This window comes from Leptodactylus fuscus, chromosome 6 (genome assembly GCF_031893055.1).
Source record: "Leptodactylus fuscus isolate aLepFus1 chromosome 6, aLepFus1.hap2, whole genome shotgun sequence".
In the NCBI taxonomy this organism is placed as follows: domain Eukaryota; kingdom Metazoa; phylum Chordata; class Amphibia; order Anura; family Leptodactylidae; genus Leptodactylus; species Leptodactylus fuscus.
In genome coordinates, this window is record NC_134270.1 from 64407537 (window position 1) to 64435317 (window position 27781).

The 27781-nt window shown below is 42.1% G+C and overlaps 1 protein-coding gene across 1 annotated transcript in view; it reads left to right on the forward strand.

Moving 5' to 3' along the window:
• The window catches only part of BARX2 (BARX homeobox 2), a 33881-nt gene extending 6235 nt beyond the window's left edge, over nt 1-27646 (forward strand). Inside the window, exons 2-4 of the mRNA XM_075278562.1 lie at nt 22883-23189; nt 24640-24724; nt 26724-27646. Coding sequence (XP_075134663.1) covers nt 22883-23189; nt 24640-24724; nt 26724-27023 — 692 coding nt within the window. The 3' untranslated portion in view covers nt 27024-27646. The remainder of the gene's footprint in view (nt 1-22882; nt 23190-24639; nt 24725-26723) is intronic.
• The last annotated feature ends 135 nt before the right edge of the window (nt 27647-27781 follow it).

Genomic DNA, 27781 nt, shown 5'->3' on the forward strand with positions numbered 1-27781 from the left:
ATTGCAAGGATTTTGCGGTGTTTTTTTCCACTGTGTGTTTTTATACTGCAGTTAATATGTGGCTTTAACCTTAGTTTACACATCTTGGAATCAAATTGAATGTGTAAAGTAATTTTTCAATTTTTTTTTGCTTTATGAAAACAACTTTGTACCAACAAGGGTGAGCATGGCCTAAACATGTCAAGCAGAAGGGACAGGTGATTAGTAGTAATAGGAAATCAATAAAATCATGTTTTAGACTCTGCCAAATACAAATTCCTATTTCAAAATCTTCTTCGAACTCCCAAGGAGATAAATTTTGAATTTACATATAAGCAATAAGATGAGAGTGCTCTAAAAAAAGACAAGATCTCTTTTATTTTTAGCTGCAGGAGATGGGAGCTCAGGCAGGGATGGCTTTGGCTGGAACTGAATCTTCCGAACAATCTTTCACATTCAGAAGGGAATTCTGGACTCGCTCCATCCTTAATTGTACACGTACGCTTCATATAGCTGGAAGAAACACTGGGCCGGTGCACAGGGGCTGCTATGATATGATGTATACAAGCTCAGCAAAACGCACTGAAAATGGAACAACATCTGCGTATCACACGTTAAATTTAGAACAGCTTCATATCTGCATCGTTGTCACCTGTTCCCCTTCTCTGGGGCAGTCCCTTGTTGTGGCTCTAAAAATTTTTCTGCTGCTGGAAGCGTTCTTGAATTTTCAGCATTTACCAACTGCACATAAGTGATATATCTATTGCTTACTGTCAATATTGTAAGATGTGGGCTACTGAGAGGCACAAAATGGTGTTGTAATATGAGAGGCTATACTATATGTTTGGGGAATGGCAGGGCTATACTGTATGTTTTGGAATTGGCAGGGATATACTGAAAGTTTGGGGAATGGAGGGGCTATACTGTATGTTTGGGGAATGGCGGGGCTATGCTGTATGTTTGGGGAATGGAGGGGTTATACTGTATGTTTGGGGAATGGCGGGGCTATACTGTATGTTTGGGGAATGGCGGGGCTATACTGCATGTTTGGTGAATGGAGGGGCTATACTGTATGTTTGGGGAATGGTGGGGCTATACTGTATGTTTTGGAATTGGCAGGGATATACTGAAAGTTTGGGGAATGGCGGGGCTATGCTGTATGTTTGGGGAATGGAGGGGTTATACTGTATGTTTGGGGAATGGCGGGGCTATACTGTATGTTTGGGGAATGGCGGGGCTATACTGTATGTTTGGGGAGTGGCGGGGCTATACTGTATGTTTGGTGAATGGAGGGGCTATACTGTATGTTTGGGGAATGGTGGGGCTATACTGTATGTTTGGGGAATGGCAGGGTTATACTGTATGTTTGTGGAATGGAGAGTCTATACTGTATGTTTGTGGAATGGCGGGGCTATACTGTATGTTTGGGGAATGGAGGGTCTATATACTGTGTTTGTGGAATGGCGGGGCTATACTGTATGCCTGGGGAATGGAAAGCTTTGTGTTTAATAACCCCTGCTGGATGTAGTACTATTTGATTTCATGTATTACAAATGAGGAATTTCAGATGTTGACAGATATTTCTTTATGTCATATACATAGGAGGAGCTCTATTGAAACTGGCACTTTTAATGCTGGTCTTTATATCACCTTTTCATAATTTAAGCAGATCCTCTGGCTGTGCTTGCACCAAGACTAAAATCTACCCTGTTCCTAATCTTGCCACGCAGTCGCCATGGCTCCTTTTCCCAAAGTGGCATGGCCAGCGAGAAAACACTGTGTACAAAAAATATCTGCACAAATGGCGTTACAAAAGGTTCAATGAGCTGATTTGCAAATTTTTACATTAGAAAACTGGAATAGGAGACTGATAACTCTCCCCTATAATCTTTACACACAGTTTTGGATAAAATTCTAATTTTTATTCATAGAAAAATCTAATAAAAATTTCAATGAATAAAAGTTGCATATATTTTTTGTTGAAAACTACTTTGAATATCGTGCCTCATGGTTTTTCTTTGGTTTGATATAAGTCTATGTGGAAAATACACAAAATTTCTGTAGATAAAATGAACATGCTGCGTTTTGATTATGCCAACCCATAGGTATATTGAGGTGTATGACTAGTTTGGGGATATCGGTGCTCTGTATATGGTTGGTAATACCTTGGAACGTCTTATAATAAATTGCAGTATTTTTGATACATTTTTTTCCGTTGTGTTTTCTAGCTGTATATCTGTATATTTCGCTACTAGTTTCCTTAGAAATCAGAGGCACCTGCTACAGAAACAGTTTCATTCATATGAAAGGTGCTAAACAGATTTTGTCAGTACCAGAAATCTCAGCAAATTTCCCTAATTACTTTTGGGATGAAAGGCATTTTACAGAAATACATTCTATATGGGGTTTTAGGTACAGTCGGTTCTTCTCTGGTCACTATGTGTGATGGCCCATAGTCAGCTCTTTGTCACACTTTTTGTGGGTGAATGTAGAAGGCTAGTAAAAAGCACAGTCATGTTACATAATGCTCAATAATTGTTTAAAACCTGTCCCAATACTTATGACCGGTAAACATTTGCAACAATTGTATTCAGTCCAGACAATCCCTTTGTTGGCTAAACACACTGTACTCCAGGCTGATACTTTTACAAGTGTGATGTATAGTAACAACAAGAGAGGGATGTGTGCTGCTGCGGCTGCTGCTGCGGCTGTGTATGGCTCACAGAGGATTGTTTGGATTGGATACAATTTTAGCAAATGCTCAGCTGTGTGAAACAATATGTGTTTTCAGCTTCTGGATATAAGTATGAATGTTCCCATTCACTGACAACAAGCAGAGCCCTTGAAACCTAAGGTCTGCTAGAAAGTCAATTAGACTTATCATTAAGCAGATATTCTTACACAATATTATAGGACTATGATGTAGCTTTATAATTCAGCATTATATCGTTATAATATTTCACTTGTATTAGTGCTACAAATTTATTATTTCCCTCTTTTAAAAGTATTCCTCTGTTAGTTATATGACATTGTATAAGCTACCATCCCACACATACGTCCTGTATTACCCTGCAGGCAGCAAACAGTATGACTAAGTCATTGAGTAACAGTGGGTGTAGTAGTACGTGTAAATGGGTATATGCATTCTGTGCCCATATTTATGGGAACTGAGTACAGCATAAGTATGTGGCCACCTGTCTGCCCACAGGGTAACCACTTAGTTATGGATACTGCATTATATATAATTATTAGTGAGAGTGAGTGGCGTACTGCCATAATAACTGGCATCACAGCTTGGGCCATACTCCAGTAAGGCTCCATTTGCAGGGAAAATCCTCCCGCTGCATGTGCTAGGAAATAAGTGGCTTCATACATGTGCACGCACTTAGGGTAATGTCAGAAATGTCAGCATGATGAATGAGCATTCTGTACTGACTTCAATCAGTTCTACAATCTGAGTCTCACTGACCTGGGAGAATAAATGATGTTATCACCTGAGAGCAAAGTCATCCGACTATTAGTCTTAGAAGTGGTTGCCTCATTCATGGCCATCATACTCATGACTAAAGCATTATTAGTCGCAGAATTACACAAGATATATCTATCATAAATATTATTTTAGATATTATAATATTAGTCTTTATTCTATTTCAATCCTTGTGCTGTGCTATTTACATAGCTTCTGTTTACTTCTGTGGGAGATAGAGAAATAGGATACCACAGTTATGTCCAGATGTCTCAACACCTTTAATTATAGGAAAATACCTATACTGTGGGGTTTACGTACAGCTGTTACCACTATAAATTTTGATACATTTACATTTCTAGTCTAAACAATTATCTGTGCATTAAAAAGCCATTAACATTTTGCCTAAACGGATACACTGTAGCAACAGTACAGGATAGAGATTTGTACTGCAGAGGTGTTTGACATTACTAAATACTGTTCTAACAAACCCTCAGTGGCAAGAAATATGAGCTCAAGACAGGTTTTTCGTCTCTGTATTGAAACACAAATGTTTTCATTCAGTGACGGCAAGTTGAGATGTTGACATGACTCAAAATACAGGATCAGGGGATAATAACACTCCTTAGGGAGTGTGCACCTTTACAGACGTATGGGGGCTCAAATCCAATCAAATCAAACAGGCTTTATTGGCTCGTCCGAATAGATATTTGGCATTGCCAAAGCTAGTAAAGTGTGTGTGTGTGTGTGTGTGTGTGTGTGTGTGTGGGGAGTTGGAGTCGGGGGGGGGGAGTGGTGGGTATGGGGGGTGGTTGATTTGGGGTATAACAGTCCATGGAGTCTCGTCTTCCTCTTAGTTGGTGGCCGCTATATGGGGAGGTGGGGTGGGGTGGGTGGTATGGGGTATAACAGTCCGTGGAGACTTATAAGCCATTTTCGCTCCACTGGGGGATTGTGGGAAAAATATGCAAATCTGTTTTCCAGGATGTAAATACGTGGAGAATTGTAGCGTTAGCATCTGCCATACCGGTGCTCATTCCAAGCACTCACAAGGTTTACTATTAGAGAGAGTCGAACTTTTCAGGATTCATTTTGTTTCAGGTTCGGGTGGCTTGGGTCTAAGATTCTTTTCGGGTCGAACAAGTTCAGTATAGACCATAGCTAAAATTGGCTTAAAACATAGTGTTGAACACTCTCAGGATTCCTCAGAACATATCTATCTTATTTCTAGCTATCTAAGCCAAAGATATGTCATAGAAAAAAATGACATTATTATACTTTTCATTATTATTTCTTTTCAGACCTCAGAGTATAATACCGATAGATGGAGACCCAGGGGAGCTGTACAAAATAAAAAAAAAAACCTTCATACTTTCCTTCCCATACCTGTTTTAGGCTTCCTTGAGGTGTCCAGTGCTCTCCTTCTGCCTCCATAATGACATCAAGTCACAAGTTTATTGAGAGGGATCTTCATTTGTTCAGTTTCATAAAAACCAAACAATATGTAATATTCGACTCAAACCTGACATTTCCCCCATATCTATTCACTATATTTTTATCAGAACAAACACAGGGAGAACATACAAACTCCATGCAGATGTTGTCCTTTGTTGGATTCGAACCCAAATCCCCAACGCTACAAAACGACAGATGGCGAGGAACGTGCAAAGTACGTTACAAAGGTTCAGAATTTCGTATTCTTATAGTATAATTAACCAACATTTATACAAAACTTGAAAAGAACAAAATGTTATTATTTTTTAGTTTTATAACCCTGTGTATCAGGATGCAGAATAAATAAATTCCCCCCTCAGAATATTTGGGGGTTTACTTGATCTCTATCAATAACTGTCAGTCACAGGTGCATGTGCGGCTATCGAGCACTGTAAGCCATAACTATATGGGCCAATGATATGGCGTCAGTCATTCTGATGGGCAGGTATAATTATCATGGGTGGCCATTTCTTAAGTAACTCGGACACACACAGAGAAATGCTAATTGGGAATTTCAGCCTCTGTGAGAGGTCGGAGCCTGGCAGCACTGGAGATATAGGAGCAGGTGTCAGTGTCAGCACATCTATATACAGATAATGAAACGTAATTAGACCAAAACTTATCGATGGGAACAGAAAGTCATTGTGAATTCTGCAGCTCCTCTCAATGTCATGTTCACACCGCAAGGTCTGTGTTTGGAACTTCAGACATGAGGGAGTCATTTTATCAAGGGCATTGTGCCAGTTTTCTTGTGGACATTTTTGCACCCCATAATTTACACCACAAAGCTGGATCATTTCATAGCTGGCAAGAAGAAGAGGCCTTCCTCTTAATAAAGCTGGTGCTTTCTACACCATGTAGGCCTCACATAGCGAAAAGCAGCTAAAAAAACGCTGCCAAAAAAAACACAGCGTAAATACATTCTTCATTAAGTCTTTGCTGTGTTTTTTCTTCCCCTATCTCCCTATATTATAAAAATGAATTTCTGTCTCTGTCTGTCTGTCTGTCTGTCTGTGCTCTAATGCGAACCGAACGACGGGACCGATCTTCACCAAATTTGGTACGGAGATACTTCAGATATCCGGGAAGGTTTAAGACGAGACTCCAACTCGCTCGGACGCACCGTTGCTGAGATACAGCATTCCAAACACAGTGCCCCCCCTTAGCCAATACAAACCTGCAAGACTTTCACTCATATTCCAACTGCAATACACACGGTCACTCCACATACACAACCCAACACTGATATCCAAACTGAGATAAACGCATCAGAGGATTAGATACACAGATCAGCACACAGTATCACACGCCAGAGGATTAGATACACACGTCTGCACACAGTCCCACAAACCAGAGGATTAAATACGCACTTCTGCACACGGTTCCACATGCCGAAGGATTAGATACAGGCGTCTACACACAGTTCCACACTCCAGAGGATTAGATACGCGCATCTGCCCACATTTGTACACGCCATAGGATTAGATACACGTGTCTGCACAGAGTACCACATGCCGTAGGATTAGATACACAGGTCTACACATAGTTCCACACGCCGAAGGATTAGATACACGCCTCTTCACACAATACCACACAAGGGAGGATTAGATATGTGTGTGTGCACACAGTACCACACTTTGGAGGATTAGATACATGCCTCTGCACACAGTACCACAAGCCAGAGAATTAGATACGCGTCTCCGCACACAGTATTACACGGGGGAGGATTAGATACGCGCGTCTGCACACAGTACCACACGGGGGAGGATTAGATACGCGCGTCTACACACAGTACCACATGCCATAGGATTAGATACGTGCGTCTGCACACAGTACCACATGCCGGGGGATTGGATACGCACGTCTACACACAGTTCCACACGCCATAGGATTAGATACACGCCTCTTCACACAATACCACACAGGGGAGGATTAGATACACGTGTCTTCACACAGTTGTACATGCCATAGGATTAGATACACGCGTCTGCACACAGTAACTCATGCCGTAGGATTAGATACGCGTGTCTACACACAGTACCACGTCGTAGCATTAGATACGAGTGTCTGCACACAGTACCACTTGCCGTAGGATTAGATACGCGCATCTACACACAGTTCCACACTCCAGAGGATTAGATACGCGCATCTGCACACATTTGTACACGCCATAGGATTAGATACACACGTCTGCACAGAGTACCACATGCCGTAGGATTAGATACACGCGTCTACATACAGTTCCACACTCCAGAGGATTAGATACGCGCGTCTGCACACAGTTGTACACGCCATAGAATTAGATACACGCGTCTGCACACAGTACCACATGCAGTAGGATTAGATACGCGAGTCTACACATAGTTCCACAAGCGAAAGGATTAGATACGCGCCTCTTCACACAATACCACACAGGGGAGGATTAGATACGTGCATCTGAACACAGTACCACACTTTGGAGGATTAGATGCATGCCTCTGCACACAGTACCACAAGCCAGAGAATTAGATACGCGTCTCAGCACACAGTATCACACGGGGGAGGATTAGATACGCGCGTCTGCACACAGTACCACACGGGGGAGGATTAGATACGCACGTCTACACGCAGTACCACATGCCGGGGGATTGGATACGCGTGTCTACACAGAGTACCACATGCCATAGGATTAGATACGCCCGTCTACACATAGTTCCACACGCCGAAGGATTAGATACGCGCCTCTTCACACAATACCACACAAGGAAGGATTAGATACGTGTGTGTGCACACAGTACCACACTTTGGAGGATTAGATACATGCCTCTGGACACAGTACCACAAGCCAGAGAATTAGATACGCATTTCCGCACACAGTATCACACGGGGGAAGATTAGATACGCGCGTCTGCACACAGTACCACACGGGGGAGGATTAGATACGCACGTCTACACGCAGTACCACATGCCGGGGGATTGGATACGCGTGTCTAGACAGAGTACCACATGCCATAGGATTAGATACGCGCGTCTGCACACAGTACCACATGCTGGGGGATTGGATACGCGCGTCTACACACTGTTCCACACGCCATAGGATTAGATACGCACCTCTTCACACAATACCACACAGGGGAGGATTAGATACACGTGTCTTCACACAGTTGTACACGCCATAGGATTAGATACACACGTCTGCACAGAGTACCACATGCCGTAGGATTAGATACACGCATCTACATACAGTTCCACACTCCAGAGGATTAGATACGCACGTCTGCACACAGTTCCACACACCATAAGATTAGATACACACATCTGCACACAGTACCACATGCTGTAGGATTAGATACGCGCGTCTACACACAGTTCCACACGCCAAAGGATTAGATACGCGCCTCTTCACACAATACCACACAGGGGAGGATTAGATACATGCGTCTGAATACAGTACCACACTTTGGAGGATTAGATACATGCATCTGCACACAGTACCACATGCCAGATAATTAGATACGCATCTCAGCACACAGTACCACACGGGGGAGGATTAGATATGCGCATCTGCACACAGTACCTCACGCCAGGGATTAGATACACCTGTCTGCACACAGTACCACACGCCAGAGGATTAGATACACGCGTCTGCACATAGTACCACATGCTGTAAGATTAGATATGCACGTCTGCACACAGTTTCATTTACCGGAGGATTAGATACACACATCTGTACACAGTACCACACCAACAAGGATTAGATACTTGCGTCTAAACACAGTACTGCATGGGGAAGGATTAGATACAGCTTTACTCCAGGTATCCATAACAACTGATCACAGGTTTTTCACTGATATCCAAAATGAGATACACATATTCACATGACGCTTATGGACATACACACAAACCACATACAAAATACACCAGTGCAAAACTGGACAATTCTTATGAGGCCACTACACAAACATAAAATGTAATATACCCGTGCGAAGCCGGGTCATCCCTCTAGTAAAATATATATTTATAGAAAACACTTAGCTAAAATGAATATGCTGAAAACACTGCCACTTGTGTCACTATCCTGCACTGTTTCCACAATGTAGGGCCTTAACCTAATGTAGGTTGACCCATATAATGTGAACACAATTGCCGCATTCAGTATGGAAGACAAATGGGCTATAAATTATTGCAAAATTCAGTCCTGCAAATCTTAACTTATTGAGAAACTACAACTCTCAACTGGAGAAAATGGAGAGTCAAAGTTTGGAGACAATTGGTATAAGGAAAAAAGTTTTTTTTAAAATGCAAGTGAATGAAATATTACCTACGTACCTTCATTACAGTTCTCCATCCTTCTAGACTACTTAATTTACAACGCCATTAAGGAGTTAATAAAATTTTTATATAAATTAAGAAAAACACTGTAGGGTTGGGGCCTCCATTTTGATACAGTTATAAGGATATTTTTTTTTATTAACATAACACCTAATTTATAATATCTGACAAAAATTTTTTTGAAAATATTGGGACTGATTTATAATGAAGTTATTTTAGGAAATCACTTTTTTGATTCATCTTTTTGTAGGGTACATTTATGGTTCATACATTTTTTGCCAGAGTTCGCTTGGATTTTTAATAGAGATGAGCGAACACTAAAATGTTCGAGGTTCGAAATTCGATTCGAACAGCCGCTCACTGTTCGAGTGTTCGAATGGGTTTCGAACCCCATTATAGTCTATGGGGAACATAAACTCGTTAAGGGGGAAACCCAAATTCGTGTCTGGAGGGTCACCAAGTCCACTATGACACTCCAGGAAATGATACCAACACCCTGGAATGACACTGGGACAGCAGGGGAAGCATGTCTGGGGGCATAAAAGTCACTTTATTTCATGGAAATCCCTGTCAGTTTGCGATTTTCGCAAGCTAACTTTTCCCCATAGAAATGCATTGGCCAGTGCTGATTGGCCAGAGTACGGAACTCGACCAATCAGCGCTGGCTCTGCTGGAGGAGGCGGAGTCTAAGATAGCTCCACACCAGTCTCCATTCAGGTCCGACCTTAGACTCCGCCTCCTCCGGCAGAGCCAGCGCTGATTGGCCGAAGGCTGGCCAATGCATTCCTATGCGAATGCAGACTTAGCAGTGCTGAGTCAGTTTTGCTCAACTACACATCTGATGCACACTCGGCACTGCTACATCAGATGTAGCAATCTGATGTAGCAGAGCCGAGGGTGCACTAGAACCCCTGTGCAAACTCAGTTCACGCTAATAGAATGCATTGGCCAGCGCTGATTGGCCAATGCATTCTATTAGCCCGATGAAGTAGAGCTGAATGTGTGTGCTAAGCACACACATTCAGCACTGCTTCATCAAGCCAATACAATGCATTAGCCAGTGCTGATTGGCCAGAGTACGGAATTCGGCCAATCAGCGCTGGCCAATGCATTCTATTAGCCCGATGAAGTAGAGCTGAATGTGTGTGCTAAGCACACACATTCAGCACTGCTTCATCAAGCCAATACAATGCATTAGCCAGTGCTGATTGGCCAGAGTACGGAATTCGGCCAATCAGCGCTGGCTCTGCTGGAGGAGGCGGAGTCTAAGGTCGCTCCACACCAGTCTCCATTCAGGTCCGACCTTAGACTCCGCCTCCTCCGGCAGAGCCAGCGCTGATTGGCCGAAGGCTGGCCAATGCATTCCTATGCGAATGCAGACTTAGCAGTGCTGAGTCAGTTTTGCTCAACTACACATCTGATGCACACTCGGCACTGCTACATCAGATGTAGCAATCTGATGTAGCAGAGCCGAGGGTGCACTAGAACCCCTGTGCAAACTCAGTTCACGCTAATAGAATGCATTGGCCAGCGCTGATTGGCCAATGCATTCTATTAGCCCGATGAAGTAGAGCTGAATGTGTGTGCTAAGCACACACATTCAGCACTGCTTCATCAAGCCAATACAATGCATTAGCCAGTGCTGATTGGCCAGAGTACGGAATTCGGCCAATCAGCGCTGGCCAATGCATTCTATTAGCCCGATGAAGTAGAGCTGAATGTGTGTGCTAAGCACACACATTCAGCTCTACTTCATCGGGCTAATAGAATGCATTGGCCAGCGCTGATTGGCCAGAGTACGGAACTCGACCAATCAGCGCTGGCTCTGCTGGAGGAGGCGGAGTCTAAGGTCGGACCTGAATGGAGACTGGTGTGGAGCGATCTTAGACTCCGCCTCCTCCAGCAGAGCCAGCGCTGATTGGCCGAATTCCGTACTCTGGCCAATCAGCACTGGCTAATGCATTGTATTGGCTTGATGAAGCAGTGCTGAATGTGTGTGCTTAGCACACACATTCAGCTCTACTTCATCGGGCTAATAGAATGCATTGGCCAGCGCTGATTGGCCGAATTCCGTACTCTGGCCAATCAGTGCTGGCCAATGCATTCTATTAGCTTGATGAAGCAGAGTGTGCACAAGGGTTCAAGCGCACCCTCGGCTCTGATGTAGGAGAGCCGAGGGTGCACTTGAACCCTTGTGCACCCTCAGCTCTGCTACATCAGAGCCGAGGGTGCGCTTGAACCCTTGTGCACACTCTGCTTCATCAAGCTAATAGAATGCATTGGCCAGCGCTGATTGGCCAATGTATTCTATTAGCCTGATGAAGTAGAGCTGAATGTGTGTGCTAAGCACACACATTCAGCTCTACTTCATCGGGCTAATAGAATGCATTGGCCAGCGCTGATTGGCCAGAGTACGGAACTCGACCAATCAGCGCTGGCTCTGCTGGAGGAGGCGGAGTCTAAGATCGCTCCACACCAGTCTCCATTCAGGTCCGACCTTAGACTCCGCCTCCTCCAGCAGAGCCAGCGCTGATTGGCCGAATTCCGTACTCTGGCCAATCAGCACTGGCTAATGCATTGTATTGGCTTGATGAAGCAGTGCTGAATGTGTGTGCTTAGCACACACATTCAGCTCTACTTCATCGGGCTAATAGAATGCATTGGCCAATCAGCGCTGGCCAATGCATTCTATTAGCGTGAACTGAGTTTGCACAGGGGTTCTAGTGCACCCTCGGCTCTGCTACATCAGATTGCTACATCTGATGTAGCAGTGCCGAGTGTGCATCAGATGTGTAGTTGAGCAAAACTGACTCAGCACTGCTAAGTATGCATTCGCATAGGAATGCATTGGCCAGCCTTCGGCCAATCAGCGCTGGCTCTGCCGGAGGAGGCGGAGTCTAAGGTCGGACCTGAATGGAGACTGGTGTGGAGCGACCTTAGACTCCGCCTCCTCCAGCAGAGCCAGCGCTGATTGGCCGAATTCCGTACTCTGGCCAATCAGCACTGGCTAATGCATTGTATTGGCTTGATGAAGCAGTGCTGAATGTGTGTGCTTAGCACACACATTCAGCTCTACTTCATCGGGCTAATAGAATGCATTGGCCAATCAGCGCTGGCCAATGCATTCTATTAGCGTGAACTGAGTTTGCACAGGGGTTCTAGTGCACCCTCGGCTCTGCTACATCAGATTGCTACATCTGATGTAGCAGTGCCGAGTGTGCATCAGATGTGTAGTTGAGCAAAACTGACTCAGCACTGCTAAGTCTCTGCATTCGCATAGGAATGCATTGGCCAGCCTTCGGCCAATCAGCGCTGGCTCTGCCGGAGGAGGCGGAGTCTAAGGTCGGACCTGAATGGAGACTGGTGTGGAGCGATCTTAGACTCCGCCTCCTCCAGCAGAGCCAGCGCTGATTGGTCGAGTTCCGTACTCTGGCCAATCAGCGCTGGCCAATGCATTCTATTAGCCCGATGAAGTAGAGCTGAATGTGTGTGCTTAGCACACACATTCAGCTCTACTTCATCAGGCTAATAGAATACATTGGCCAATCAGCGCTGGCCAATGCATTCTATTAGCTTGATGAAGCAGAGTGTGCACAAGGGTTCAAGCGCACCCTCGGCTCTGATGTAGCAGAGCTGAGGGTGCACAAGGGTTCAAGTGCACCCTCGGCTCTCCTACATCAGAGCCGAGGGTGCGCTTGAACCCTTGTGCACACTCTGCTTCATCAAGCTAATAGAATGCATTGGCCAGCACTGATTGGCCAGAGTACGGAATTCGGCCAATCAGCGCTGGCCAATGCATCCCTATGGGAAAAAGTTTATCTCACAAAAATCACAATTACACACCCGATAGAGCCCCAAAAAGTTATTTTTAATAACATTCCCCCCTAAATAAAGGTTATCCCTAGCTATCCCTGCCTGTACAGCTATCCCTGTCTCATAGTCACAAAGTTCACATTCTCATATGACCCGGATTTGAAATCCACTATTCGTCTAAAATGGAGGTCACCTGATTTCGGCAGCCAATGACTTTTTCCAATTTTTTTCAATGCCCCCAGTGTCGTAGTTCCTGTCCCACCTCCCCTGCGCTGTTATTGGTGCAAAAAAGGCGCCAGGGAAGGTGGGAGGGGAATCGAATTTTGGCGCACTTTACCACGTGGTGTTCGATTCGATTCGAACATGGCGAACACCCTGATATCCGATCGAACATGTGTTCGATAGAACACTGTTCGCTCATCTCTAATTTTTAACAATTTGTCAAATACTTGTCAATTTTGAAAATACATACTAGGCAAAAAATCTATAGCAAAATGTGGCATGCCGCTTTAGAAACAGAGCGCAAACCAGGATAAAGCACAATTGCACCAGAATTGCAACTCTGGGACAAAGCAATAACAAATCGACCTAACTGTTCTATGTAAAATGTAAAAAAAAAAGTTTAATTTGAAATAATACATGCATATATTTTGATAAATCTAATATATTTGATTCATATGACTTCAGACATTTTATAGGATCATTTTTCACACTGACTAGTATTAGGTTCTTCTGTATATTTTATAACATGTATTTAGAACAAATCCTGTAATATCCTTAGGAGCAGGCACGTCATCCCTCCACCATATTGTTAGACTAGATGGTTATTGCAGATGATTCTAGTGATATCAATGAGTCCTTACAGTGGGCTGAATCTGGTGCTGCAGCTATGAGCTGTAGGACACATGTGTAATGCTGTTGACGGATCAGTGTATTCTGTGTATTAAGTGTGGACGAGCGGCTGCTTTAATCTCCTCATGAAGGATTGTTCCCAGAGGCTGCGGGCTCGACACAGAACCCAATGTGAACTCGGGACAACTGCAGAATTCTCCCACAGTTCCTGAAGTATGTGCCAAGGAGAGAACACTATGCACCATTTATAGGACGGCGGAATATTCTGGGATCATTTCTGTATGGTGTAGAGGGTAATTTGTGAAAATAAAGCTAACTAAAAATATATGTAATAAATAAAATGTTATCTGCACGATGACTGAAGCAGGGGGTTTACATCAATCTAGAAATAAGCGAAGATATTGGCTAACATTATACTAGACACTGGCTTAAAGCAATGTAAGCAAGAGCATACAAATTGCTTGAAATTCTTAAATCACTGGAACAAAACATTTCAGAGCGTTTTATTCATACCATGATTCAGGTTTACTTATAGAAAACCAGAAAATTTGTGGAAATGCAGATTCTTTTATTTTGTAGATTGTGAGCCCCACATAGAGCTCACAATGTACATTTTTCCCTATCAGTATGTCTTTATTTGGATTATGGGATGGAAATCCATGCAAACACGGGGAGAACATACAAACTCCTTGCAGATGGTTTTTTGCCCTTGGTGGGATTTGAACACCAGGCCTCCAGCGCTGCAAGGCTGCAGTGCTAACCACTGAGCCACCATGTGGCCCCTGAAATGCAGATTTTTTTGTTGCAGATTTTGCTAGGTGGTTTTGGGCCAAAGCCAATAGTGGATTGAGCAGTAGGGAGAAGTATAAGAGCTTGCTATATATTGCCTATTCCCTTTGTAGCCATTTTTGACTTTTGTTAAAAAATAAAAATAAAAAAATGCAGCAAAATTTGCAAACCCCCCATATTTCCGCAATGTGGGGTCTCAGCTTTTGTCAAAGGTCCCATGTAGGAAAATGCAGCTAAAAAAGCTGCAAAAAAAAAAAAAAACTCAATGAAAATGTATTACTTTTTTATGCAACGTTTATCATTGAGTTTTTTCAGCATTTTCCTCTGTGTTTTTCTTCTGGGGTCCATGTGGTTTCTTAGCTAACTGCTTTTTAATGCATTTGATATTCCATTAAGGGGGTCCCCAAGTGGACTCTCTGAACAGAATAGCAAATGCAGATGTGAATCGGGCCTCATGCAGTGGAAAAGCAGTAAAAATGGAAACGTGTTTTGTTCTTTATTTTCCTTTAAGTAATAAACTGGATATTTTGGGATCATTCTGCTTTGGTTGCAGGACATTGTAATTGACAATGTGACTTCCTCTATCTGTGTTGATAGCGATCTTTGGTTGGGTTTTGTGCCCCGAGTAGTCTTAGTCCAAGATTTTGTCTTCAGATTGTCAAAAAATCGGTCATGTAGGAGGCCTCATTTACATGAATTGATTTTAATGCAGCCGTGTGATGGTCAAAATATCCATCCATCACACGGCCGAGGACGTTTGTGTGAATAGACGTAAAATCAAAGTCATGTAGAGACTTAACCATTGAAGGTAACACATAAATGAGATGCTCTGCTACAGAAGTACATTGCTGTCCTCTTCGACTTGAGGATAAATTGCTGTGACATTCAACGTTCATTGCAGAACATCAGGCAGAAACTCCCACGCAAAAGAAAGGATGGCAACATGAGATTACGGATATCACCAAAGCAAATAATAGATGTAATGATAGCCTCAGAGGCAGCAGAGATGTTAATGGATTTTCTGGGAGTTCCTTGGCACACTTTACTGCCAGGACAAATTAATGTGAAGCAGGTACAGAGTGTGAAACTGATGCAATTGAAGACCCAAGTACACCGAGCAAGAAACACACGGCCGTGAGATGTTTACAGCTTCAAGACTAGCAAAAAATCCAAACAAAAGAGAAATCCAAACCTAAACAGTATTTGATGTGATGAAGCTTTGTAAGAATACCATCCTTTCAAGTCTGTGTGGGATTACATAAAAAGACAGAAGGATGTGAGCAGGCTACATTCACAGAAGAGTCTTGCTTAGGTCTCAAAAATATTTGGAACAACTTCCATGCCGAGTTCCTTCAAAAGCAGTGTACAAGTATACCTAGAAGAATTGATGCTGTTCTGAAGGCAAAGGGGGTCACCCCAAATATTGATTTGGTTTAGATTTCTAGCTTGTTCTTTCACTTAATTGTGTCTTCGTTGTTACATGCGCTGATATTATATATGGAGACAGGGATAATTGGAGTGTTACCTTGTATGAGGTAAAGAGATACATTAGACTGTAAGCTTATGGGTGAGTGATGAGAATCATTGTACATTAGGGCATATTCTTCATTTCCTCTGCATCAGAAAACTGGCCCTTTCCTGTACCAAACTTGTGCCTTGACCCTTGTTTTGCACCTTACATCCATGCCTAGGTCCAACAGACTAATTATAACTCACAATGTTTTTGGCATAGGTTTCCATTTTGGTGCAACAACAGCAAATAGACTTATAAAGAGACTGCAGCCTCTTCATAAATCTCTCGGTCCCTGCGCCATCTGGGTTGTTTATTAAGATTGACATACCATATGCCAGTCTTAATAAATTTACTCCATTTTGAATAAGAGAACAGATTGTACTAATTTACCGCAAAGTGCTGACACAGCAATTTAACCTTCATATTATGCAAATCCACAAATACAGACAAAATAAGGTTGTGTAAATGGGGCTTTACCAAGCTTTCAATGATACAAAACAACTTTGTACAGAAGGTAATAGTCTCTGTATTTGGGACTTTTGAACAAATAATATTCACTATTTACATTGCACAGACCTGTGTCATAGTGACAGTGCAATGTTATTACAACACACTGTATAATCTGCTTCAAGGTGGCCCTCACACAGAACACTTTGCTCCATAGTGGCCCCCACACAATATAATATGCTCCACAGTGGCCCCCACACAGTATAATCTGTTTCACAGTGGCCCCCACACAGTATAATCTGCTCCACAGTGGCCCCCCATGCAGTATAATCTGTTTCACAGTTGGGTGCCCACACAGAAGGCTCTGAGTGCCACCTCTGGCACGCGTGCCATAGGTTCGCCACCACAGCTATAGATGATACCCTATTTATGTGAGAATAGATTGTAAGTTCCTATGGCAAGGATGATGGGAGCGATTATATGTCACAGTTATATAAACAGTGGGAAAACAATCATGTTTTTCTACTGAGCTCTGTGGAAGAAAGATGTGCGCAGTAAGGAAGCAGCGGCCAAAAGTTCACCTGTGCTGTCTCTATGACTCAGCCTTAACAGTTTTTTTTTCACTGCTGCTACTTATGACAAGTTTATTATATTCAATCATGAAAATCTAATTATATGTTTACCATATTTAATTATGAAAATCCAGCTGTGCATGTATTATAATTTAATGATGACAAGCTGCAGGAGAGGAATCATTAGCATTGAAGCAGCATTTTTCATCCCCATAGAATTACTTACTACTTGCAGGTGCGGACATGCCACCCAGATTGGGCTGAGGATATTGTGTACGCTCCTAATACACAGCATGGGCAGATAATAATTATCACAATATAAGCAGAGAATGTTGGATGGAATATAGCGTAAACAGTCAGCTAAAGGCGCTCAATCCTTACCTATATACAGAACTGTTCCTGTTCATATTCTGGGTTATTGGATGGTTGTGGAAAGGCATTTACAAGTCATGGAAATCCCAAAATAAAGGCACAATGACTGATCTGTTCAAATCTGTTCAATACTAAAGGAAAATTGCAAAGCAAATGGTAATTTCACGGATGAAAACATTAAGTAATATCAAAAATATACAATATATACAATTGTAATGCACTTATGTCCCTATACATTGATTTCTTTTATGTTATTTGTAATATATATATATATATATATATATATATATATATATATATATATACACTAGCTGGTACCCGCGACTTCGTCTGCGGTGATTGTAGAAGTGGGTATACACAGGCGCGGGTAAGGTTTTCGTACTGTGTATAAGGTATGGGATATGAAATGTAACTTTGTATCTTGTTTTTGCTGTAATTCAGAGAATACGTGAGACTTTTGTGTTGAAGTTAATTTGTATTTGAGCTGCTATACGGTGTTGTGAGAAACTTTACATAGTGACTTGTTTGTGGGTTTGTGTGTTTGGATGTTTGGATGTTTGTTCCTCAATCACGCAAAACCCGCTCGACCGATATGGCTGAAAGTTTCCACAAACATAGTCACTACACTCGATTGCGCAATAGGCTACTTTTCGTCACAATAGCGCACATACGTTTGTGCCAGGACCCCCACAAAACCCAAACTCACACCACCATCTCTGCAATCTCACACACTTTGGACCATAGCAAGCCACAAAATTCATATTGCCCTCTACAGCCTCGCCCCTAACCCCACACAATCACATATACATATACTTTACCACTTTGCCCCTCACCTTAACGATACTCCAGGAGGCTCTCTTTAACGCTCTGGAGCAGCCATGTTTGCCAACTCCCACCGCTCTGACAATCCGCGACACCGCCCACCCATGTCAATACCCCTAGGAAGTCTAATAAATGCAAAAAAAAAGTTCAAAAAAAAGTAAAAAACATATAAAAACAAATAAAAAGGATTAAAAATTCAAATCACCCCCCCTTTCCCTAGAACACATATAAAAGTAGTTAAAAACTGTGAAACACATACATGTTAGGTATCCCCGCATACGAAATCGCCCGCTCTACAAAGCTATACAAATATTTTTCCTGTTCGGTAAACGCCATAGTGGGAAAAATGGTCAAAAGTGCCAAACCGCCGTTTTTTCACTCTTTGGATTCTGATAAAAATTTGAATAAAAAGTGATCAAAGCAATAACATTTCCTGAAAATGGTAGAACTACAAAGTACACCCGGTCCCGCAAAAAAAGACGCCCTATACATCCCCGTACACGCACGTATAAAAAAGTTACGGCTGTCGGAATATGACGACTTTTCAAAAAACAAATGTTTTAACACAGTTTTGGATTTTTTTAAGGGGTCAAAATGTAAATAAAACCAAATAAATTTGGTATCCCCGGAATCGTAACGAAACACATAATACAGGGGACATGTCATTTTGGTTGCACAGTGAACGCCGTAAATCCAAAGCCCCTAAGAAAGTCGCAGAAATGCATTTTTTGGTCAAATCCCGGTGATTGTAGAAGTGGGTATACACAGGCGCGGGTAAGGTTTTCGTACTGTGTATAAGGTATGGGATATGAAAAGTAAGTTTGTATCTTGTTTTTGCTGTAATTCAGAGAATACGTGAGACTTTTGTGTTGAAGTTAATTTGTATTTGAGCTGCTATACGGTGTTGTGAGAAACTTTACATAGTGACTTTGGGACAGAAGTATTTGAAGTTAACCCTTTCCCGTCGATGGCATTTTTTGATTTTGGTCTTTCATTTTTGACTCCCCTCCTTCTAAACCCCATAACTTTTTTATTTCTCCGCTCCCAGAGTCATATGAGGTCTTAATTTTTTTTGGGACAAATTTTTCTTCATGATGCCACCATTATTTATTCTATATAATGTATTGGGAAGCAGGGAAAAAATTCTGAATGGGGTGGATTTGACCAAAAAATGCATTTCTGCGACTTTCTTAGGGGCTTTGGTTTTACGGCGTTCACTGTGCAACCAAAATGACATGTCCCCTGTATTATGTGTTTCGTTACGATTCCGGGGATACCAAATTTATTTGGTTTTATTTACATTTTGACCCCTTAAAAAAATCCAAAACTGTGTTAAAACATTTGTTTTTTGAAAAGTCGTCATATTCCGACAGCCGTAACTTTTTTATACGTGCGTGTACGGGGATGTATAGGGCGTCTTTTTTTGCGGGACCGGGTGTACTTTGTAGTTCTACCATTTTCAGGAAATGTTATTGCTTTGATCACTTTTTATTCAAATTTTTATCAGAATCCAAAGAGTGAAAAAACGGCGGTTTGGCACTTTTGACCATTTTTCCCGCTACGGCGTTTACCGAACAGGAAAAATATTTGTATAGCTTTGTAGAGCGGGCGATTTCGTATGCGGGGATACCTAACATGTATGTGTTTCACAGTTTTTAACTACTTTTATATGTGTTCTAGGGAAAGGGGGGTGATTTGAATTTTTAATCCTTTTTATTTGTTTTTATATGTTTTTTACTTTTTTTAAAACTTTTTTTTGCATTTATTAGACTTCCTAGGGGTATTGACATGGGTGGGCGGTGTCGCGGATTGTCAGAGCGGTGGGGGTCGGCAAACATGGCTGCTCCGGAGCGTTAAAGAGAGCCTCCTGGAGTGTCGTTAAGGTGAGGGGCAAAGTGGTAAAGTATATGTATATGAGATTGTGTGGGGTTAGGGGCAAGGCTGTAGAGGGCAATATGAATGTTGTGGCTTGCTATGGTCCAAAGTGTGTGAGATTGCAGAGATGGTGGTGTGAGTTTGGGTTTTGTGGGGGTCCTGGCACAAACGTATGTGCGCTATTGTGACGAAAAGTAGCCTATTGCGCAATCGAGTGTAGTGACTATGTTTGTGGAAACTTTCAGCCAAATCGGTCGAGCGGATTTTGCGTGATTGAGGAACAAACATCCAAACATCCAAACACACAAACCCACAAACATCCAAACTCACAAACTTTCACATTTATAATATTAATAGGATACACAGACCTGGTATAAACAAATATGGAGACATGGACATGAAGGCGACCTTATGGTTTTGTACTGTGAAGCGATAGGCACACAGTTATTGTGCCATAGAAGCAACAAAGGAGCACAAAGTGACTTTCTGCTTCCATAATATCTATAGAGAAATCGCTGGCGTTTCCGTAGGTATAATTGCAATGCTGCTATTTCCAAAACCGCAACAGTATTTTTCCGCAAAGTGGGGATGGGATTTGCTTTGCTGTGACTGTAAAACGCCATGGGCAAACTGATGTGTTTACGTCACATCAGACCAAAGCCCCACATTGCAGAATGTAACTAAAAAACATCAAGAGCAGGTAAAATTGAGATGCTACATTTTTCAAAAACATTTCCATAGCATGTTTTTTTCCACAATGTGTGGATAGGATTAGCAAGAATCTCATTCACTTTGCTGGTACTGTAAAATGCAGCATTAGTTTCTGCAGCAGCCAAAACAGGAGCCCCACATTGTGAAAATGCAGCGTTTTTTTGCTGATGCTGAAGCACTGTGGCACAAACGCTGTTTTACCCATCAACTGCTTTGGAAATCACAGCATGTCAATTATAGCTCCAGAAACACTGGCATTTCCCTATAGGTGTATGTGTATATGTGGCAGACATGGAGGGAGCTTCCTTCCGGTGCAGTCTACATAACACAACTACACTGTACCAGGCAGAGCGTATATTATTGCCATATATTTACCCGTACAATACGTACAGATTGGTCTGTGAAATAGATGTAAGTGTTTTGGCTGCTTGCTAAATTCACTTGCCAAGGCTACCATTAATCTTCTCTATTCACCCCCTATTTCCATACCAGAACAGGTTGTATTTACCCAGAAGGTATATTCTGGCAGATTAACCTTTTCAGTTCTGAGTAGTGGAGTAAAGCAGGAAATCATTCTGCGTCAATATGCAAACACAAGGAAGATGTTCTCAGCCTGACCTCGAAGATCCTCATTGCTAGAGCCTGGAGGTGCACGCTCTGAGCCAACTATAAACAACTGCGGTGAACAATTCAGTTCAAGCCCTTCATTAATTAAAGCGGCTGTTAATTTATCAAAGCGGCAGAGCTGACACCATTATTAGTGGCTTCTTAATTATAAGGGAAACATTCCTAAAGACATGCGCTCTCCATGGTGAAATCACACCAGTGAAGTCTTTACATTATATATGGTTATTACACATATCTTCTTTGCCATCTGCCATGTACAAGGAAACAGTTCGTGGGAACATCATCACTATATTATTAAATGGTATGAAACTTTTAAATATACTTTATGTCCTCATTCCTCATCATTGTCTGGTTCTTTGCTTGCTGTCCGTGAGCTACAGCAACATGGACCTAAGAGTGCACACAGCAGATCAATGCAGCTAAAGGTCATATGCCTGTTTCCAAGCAAATCAGGATGTTTCTATATGGTATAATAATGTGTCTATACTCCTTTATGATTTACAATTACATACATCTAATATAATTAGTTATCAGTGATAGGCCTAGTGCACACAAACATGAAAAACAGACTGTCTTCATGTCTGTTACACACAGTGACGTAACGAAAGTCTTGTGGGTCCCGGTGCAATCTTTTGTCCGGGGCCTCCTACCTCATCTCTACAGTGAATTCTTGATAGTGATGGTTATGGGTGCTAAGGAGTTTAATGAACCTTAGTATGGTTAAGGTAATCTGTGGGTCTCCTTGGTTTATGGGCCAGATGGAAGCTGTAATCTCAATAGTGATGACAGTGCTTATGGGACCCCTAAGGCTCCTGGGCCCTGATGGGACTGCACCCTTTGCAACTCCTAAAGTTATATTTAACATGTTCTATTTTTGTCCTTTTTAGAACAGAGGCACCAATGCAAGTGATGTCATAACGGATTTACATCTGTTTGACGGCCATTTAAAATGGATGAGCATTGGGTCAAAAAAACAAAGCAATGAATTTCAGCCATCCTTTTAGCTGTCATGTTAAAAACAGATGACAAACTTATGCAAAAAAAGGAGAAACTGAAAAATAACTGACTGAGAGAAAACAGACATTATATACTGACATTTTCATCTGTTTATAATGTCCATTGTTTCACTCTGTAGCCTTACATAAGTAGCAGGTTCACAGTAACAAAATATTTCATGTTGTATGACGTACGTATAAGTTGCCTATTTTAGAGCCTTTCATTCTGTCTTCTCACTGGCAGGCTCATCACCACTTCGATCGTATCCTCTTCTGTCAGTCATCAGTCGCCAGCCCGGCGTCCTCAGCCACATTGTCCCCTCAACATCATCCTCGCCTATCCAGGTCCTGTCTCCCACACATCTCTCTCCGCCATGTGCACGCTCAGAGACACCAGCCAGTGAAGCTCCACAAAGCAGTGAATCTGAACTTGAACAAACAGCTCCTCGTGTGAAGAAGCCACGTCGCAGCAGAACCATATTCACAGAGATTCAGCTCATGGGGCTGGAAAAGAAATTTCAGAAGCAGAAATATTTGTCCACTCCAGACCGGTGAGTACATTTGTAATTTTAGACTCCTGGGCCCCTATGTAGAGTATGTATCTTGGTCAAAATTGTTCATTGTTTATATGTCTTGGCTTCAGACTGTGCAGGATCTATACTGTTTTTCTCTTACAAGGCACAGGGGCTCCTCAGGTACCAGTGACTAAGGACAATGGCAACCTCTGCATCCCCTTTACTTGCACCTTGCTGGCCTATGGTTCTCAGTGGAAATAGAGCATTCTAAGCTTGATCAAAATGACTGGACACAAATAGACAAGACTAGACTGTAATGTTACACTGTGCAGAAGTTCAAAGGCTTCTCTCTCCAGATAACTGGCTGTACGGGTGTACGAGCTTGAATGTCAGCACTTAGAAACCAGGACAATCCTCCTCCCCTAGCAGCAGGCATCCTATGACAATAAATGATTCTATTCACTTTCATTTCAGACTGTTTTAAGAAACACAATTTCTTTGGTCTGTCCGCATTCTCTGCCAACCTAAGTACGCTCCAGCTGTTTGTGGCTTAAACGGTTTCCCAGCTGCAGGGTGATGTCAGCCTTCAACATGGCCAAATCCCATATACAGCTCTGGCATCTGAGTTGGCACAAGTACTCGCTATGGAAGATCAATCAGTCTGCCTGTTACCCACATGCCAGAGATCAGAAGCAATTGCACAAATAGAGAGGAACCGCTTTAGACTGAGACATTCATTATGGCGAATTTCAAGCTCCCGTACAGTCAAATGTCAGATCAGATCTTGTGGTAATAGTAAACTTGCTCAGATTCAACAAATATATTATCACATACTTGGCTCAAAGAAATGATTTACAGCTTTTGTCGCTTTGTGCCAATTAATACCCAAAAGCTCCTACCCCACTGTACTAAATAATCGTATACATAATGCTGCCATATATTGCCTTTGGTTATTTGGACTTTTATTGAGCTATAGTTTTGCAACAGCTGAAGTGGTTGCATACCAGTGGTGACATAATAGTGCCATACAGATAATACATAACAATGCCGTATAATGCCAAAATATCAATGCCGTTAAGTGCTCAAATAATAATTCTATACAGTTGATAATGAATATTCCTTCTCCAAGATAACCCCTCATGCTGGTTTTCGAAAAAGCTGTTGTTTTTTTTTTAAACTAATTTTTTATTTTTATTTTCAAAATCCCTACATGTTAATTTTGACTGCAGAATTGCGAGCGTTTTCCCAATAGATTTAATAGGAGAAAGTAAATATGCAGCAAAAACTGAGTTAAAAAACGAAGCAGAAAAAAACATGACATCTTTTTTGCTTTGTTTTTTTCCCGTAATGTTTTTTTTTAGATGAGTTTTGCTATGTAGAGCTTTAGCCTTGTGGACATATTCTGGTTGACAGTAAGAAATACTACTAACCTGCTGTGTAAGCATCCTCCAAATCTTTGGTACTGACAGATCCACTTATTTTTCAGGCTAGACCTAGCTCAATCCTTGGGTCTGACGCAACTACAGGTCAAGACTTGGTATCAGAATCGAAGAATGAAGTGGAAAAAAATTGTAAGTCTAGCCTATGGAAATTACCAGTTGCCATAGATGAATATATGAATTTTCATATTATGCCGCCAATAATTTCCATGTCCAAAGAATTGTTTGTATTTTTTTTTTAATGTAGATTGTGAGCCCACATAGGGATCACAATGTACATTTTTTCTTCCCATAGAATGGGAGGAAATCCACACAGATACGGGGAGAACATACAAACTCCTTGTAGATGTTGTTCCTGGTGAGATTCGAACCCAGGACTCCAGCACTGCAAGGCTGCTGTGCTAACCGTGTTGCCCCCCCCTCAGTGAGCTACAATGAGCTACCGTGTTGCCCCCCAATGAGCTACCGGGTTGCCCCAAGAATTGTTTGTATTGTTTAAATTATTGAACACTTATAAAATGGTTATAATCTATGTACTTTTTGTAGTACTGTGGCATCTTTTAAGTCCATGTTGTTAAGCCATTGGTTATTCTTGTTTTTAAAGTGTTCTTCCGACTTTAGTACTGCAGGAGAAGATGAGGAGAGGCCTGGTTAAAGTCCTGCTCTCAATACAGCAGAAATTCTACTTTTGGGTGCATTCACACGGAGTAACGTGCCGCGTGACCTGGCACGTATACGCCGTGTGAAATTTTGAGCGCCGTATACACTCCCATTGATTTCAATGGGAGTTAGTCTCGTATACACCACATTATTTTGCAGCTGCAAAATAACATGGCGTATACAAAACTAACTCCCATTGAAATCAATGGGAGCATATACGGCACTCAAAATCTCACATGGTGTATACGTGCCAGGTCACGCGGCACGTTACTCCATGTGAATGCACCCTTAATTTGGATAATCTAGGACTCTAAAATGACACACAGGCATTATTGTTCAGACAGTAATTTAACAAATATTTCCTTAATATGAAGTGCTAAAGAAATTAGAGGGAACCTTTCATCAGGTTTACTCAGCCTGGACTATTGGCAGCATGAAATCCCAACAGAGAGCCATGTACTGTATTACTGTTTTTGTGGAAATACTGTACAGTGTTGGGAACGGGGAGATGATCTTCTGTTCAGCTTCTCCACCCTGCTTGATTGACAGGTCTTGACAGGTCTCCTTATATACAAACTGTCACTCAAGCTAAGCAGGGCAGAGAAAAGCCTAACATTTGCAGATTTATCTGTGCCCAACCAGTTTTCTCTAAAATACCTGAGTGTATCAGAGTAAAACATAGTTCATGTAAGGTGAACACAGACATCTCTTGATGTAACTGCGCTCCACTAGTGACTCCACTCAGGGGCGTAACTTGAGAGGGTGCACTAAGGTTGATTAAACTCCTTAGCACCCGTAACCATCACTATCAAGAATTTGCTGTCGGGATGAGGTAGGGGGCCCAGGACAAAAGCTTGCATTGGGGCTCAAAAGACTTGTTACACCACTGACCCCACTACATTACTACCCTGGAAAATCATCAGCTAGAGGGGAATAAGTGTGATACATATTCTATCTCCCCCATGTTGGAGTAAGTTTTAGATCTCAATGTCTTTTGTTGGGGATATTATCTGCCCTGGAACGCTTTTTTTTGTCCCCATAGTTTTATGTCACTAGGGACTGTCCTTAGTTCCTGCAGTATGTACCTGATGACAAAGATGTATCACAAGATGTCAGGGTTAGTGATCAACTAACAACCAAGACAGATATCAGCTGGTTGTCCTATTTATGTAACCAGATCCATTTCTCCACAATTATATCTATTAGTGATCCACAGTTACCATGTCGAGACAAATAAGATACTCAAATGTTTACTGTCAAGACAAAGTGGCCAGGGGTCTCCTGAATGAATGCCATGAAAGCCCACCATCAGACCTACTGCTACCCTTACCCCTGTATTATAAATAATGACCACTCCAAAAAAAAAAAAAAAAAAAAAAACAACAGTGGCGAACCAGTTCACTATTTTACTGTAAGCAAAAGCCTAATTTCATGTTCAGTAAGTAAGCAAACACCACTTATTTTCCAACAGGTCCTCAAGGGTGGACAAGAGGCACCCACCAAGCCAAAAGGACGACCGAAGAAAAATTCAATCCCAACTTCAGAGGAAATTGAGGCAGAAGAGAAGTTGAAAAGACTGGCCCAAGAGGCTCAACTTGAGGCAGATAAAGCTGTAGAGGAGCATCAAGATGCACCAAAAGAAGACCAGGACAAACAAACACTGGAAGGAAATGAACAAGAAGAAGGAAAAACCCTGGAGTCAGGGTCACCTCCCACCACATCCTCATCACAGCTAAACATCTCAACAAATGACAGAGGCTGCTCCAGCTAAAGACAAAAAGACACAATTCTTCAACAAGACGGTGCATCAAGCTATGCCCACAGTCTCTGGTGGTTACCCGGTGTATGCCCTGGATTCGTTCTATGTGTAGACCCTGACCCTTAAGGGAATCTTCCCTCCAAGTCCTTTTATGTAGTAGGGAAAAGGTTAAAGCCACATGGAGGAGGGAAGAGAATGGAGGATCTCCGTGACTAATAGGGTCTGTACAGACAAGACTGGGAATTTTTGCTGTGTTTGGAAAACAATTGGACAGTGTATATATAGTGTTCTTTATTATTGTGCCAGAAACTGCAGTGGAAAGGGTGAAAAAAGCCAAAGCAAAGGGGAAAGAAGCTGTTTCCCCAGTGTAACTTACTTGAGAATGCTTTCACATTAAGTGCCTTTTTGCATGTTAAATCTTGTAAAACAATCTTTATGTGTTAATTCATGACCGCAGTTATTTTATCTGTTCTCTATTCACAAATGGGACTTAACGTCCATAAAATGGGCCATAAGAAGCTGCGCTCAGTCACTGTACAGAGCAGATGTCCTTTCATTGTACAATAGTTAGGTCTCAGTACCAGCTGGGAGTTACAGCAGGTCATATAGAGAGCAGGACTCTGCACAAATATATCCAAAGCATCTTTACTGTAATAGGAGGTTATATCTTATCGTATCTTATAGTATTGAACATTGTACATTTATATAAAGCAGTGGTTCTTAACCAGGGTTCGATCGAACCCTAGGCCCTATGCACGGTTCATTTTGTG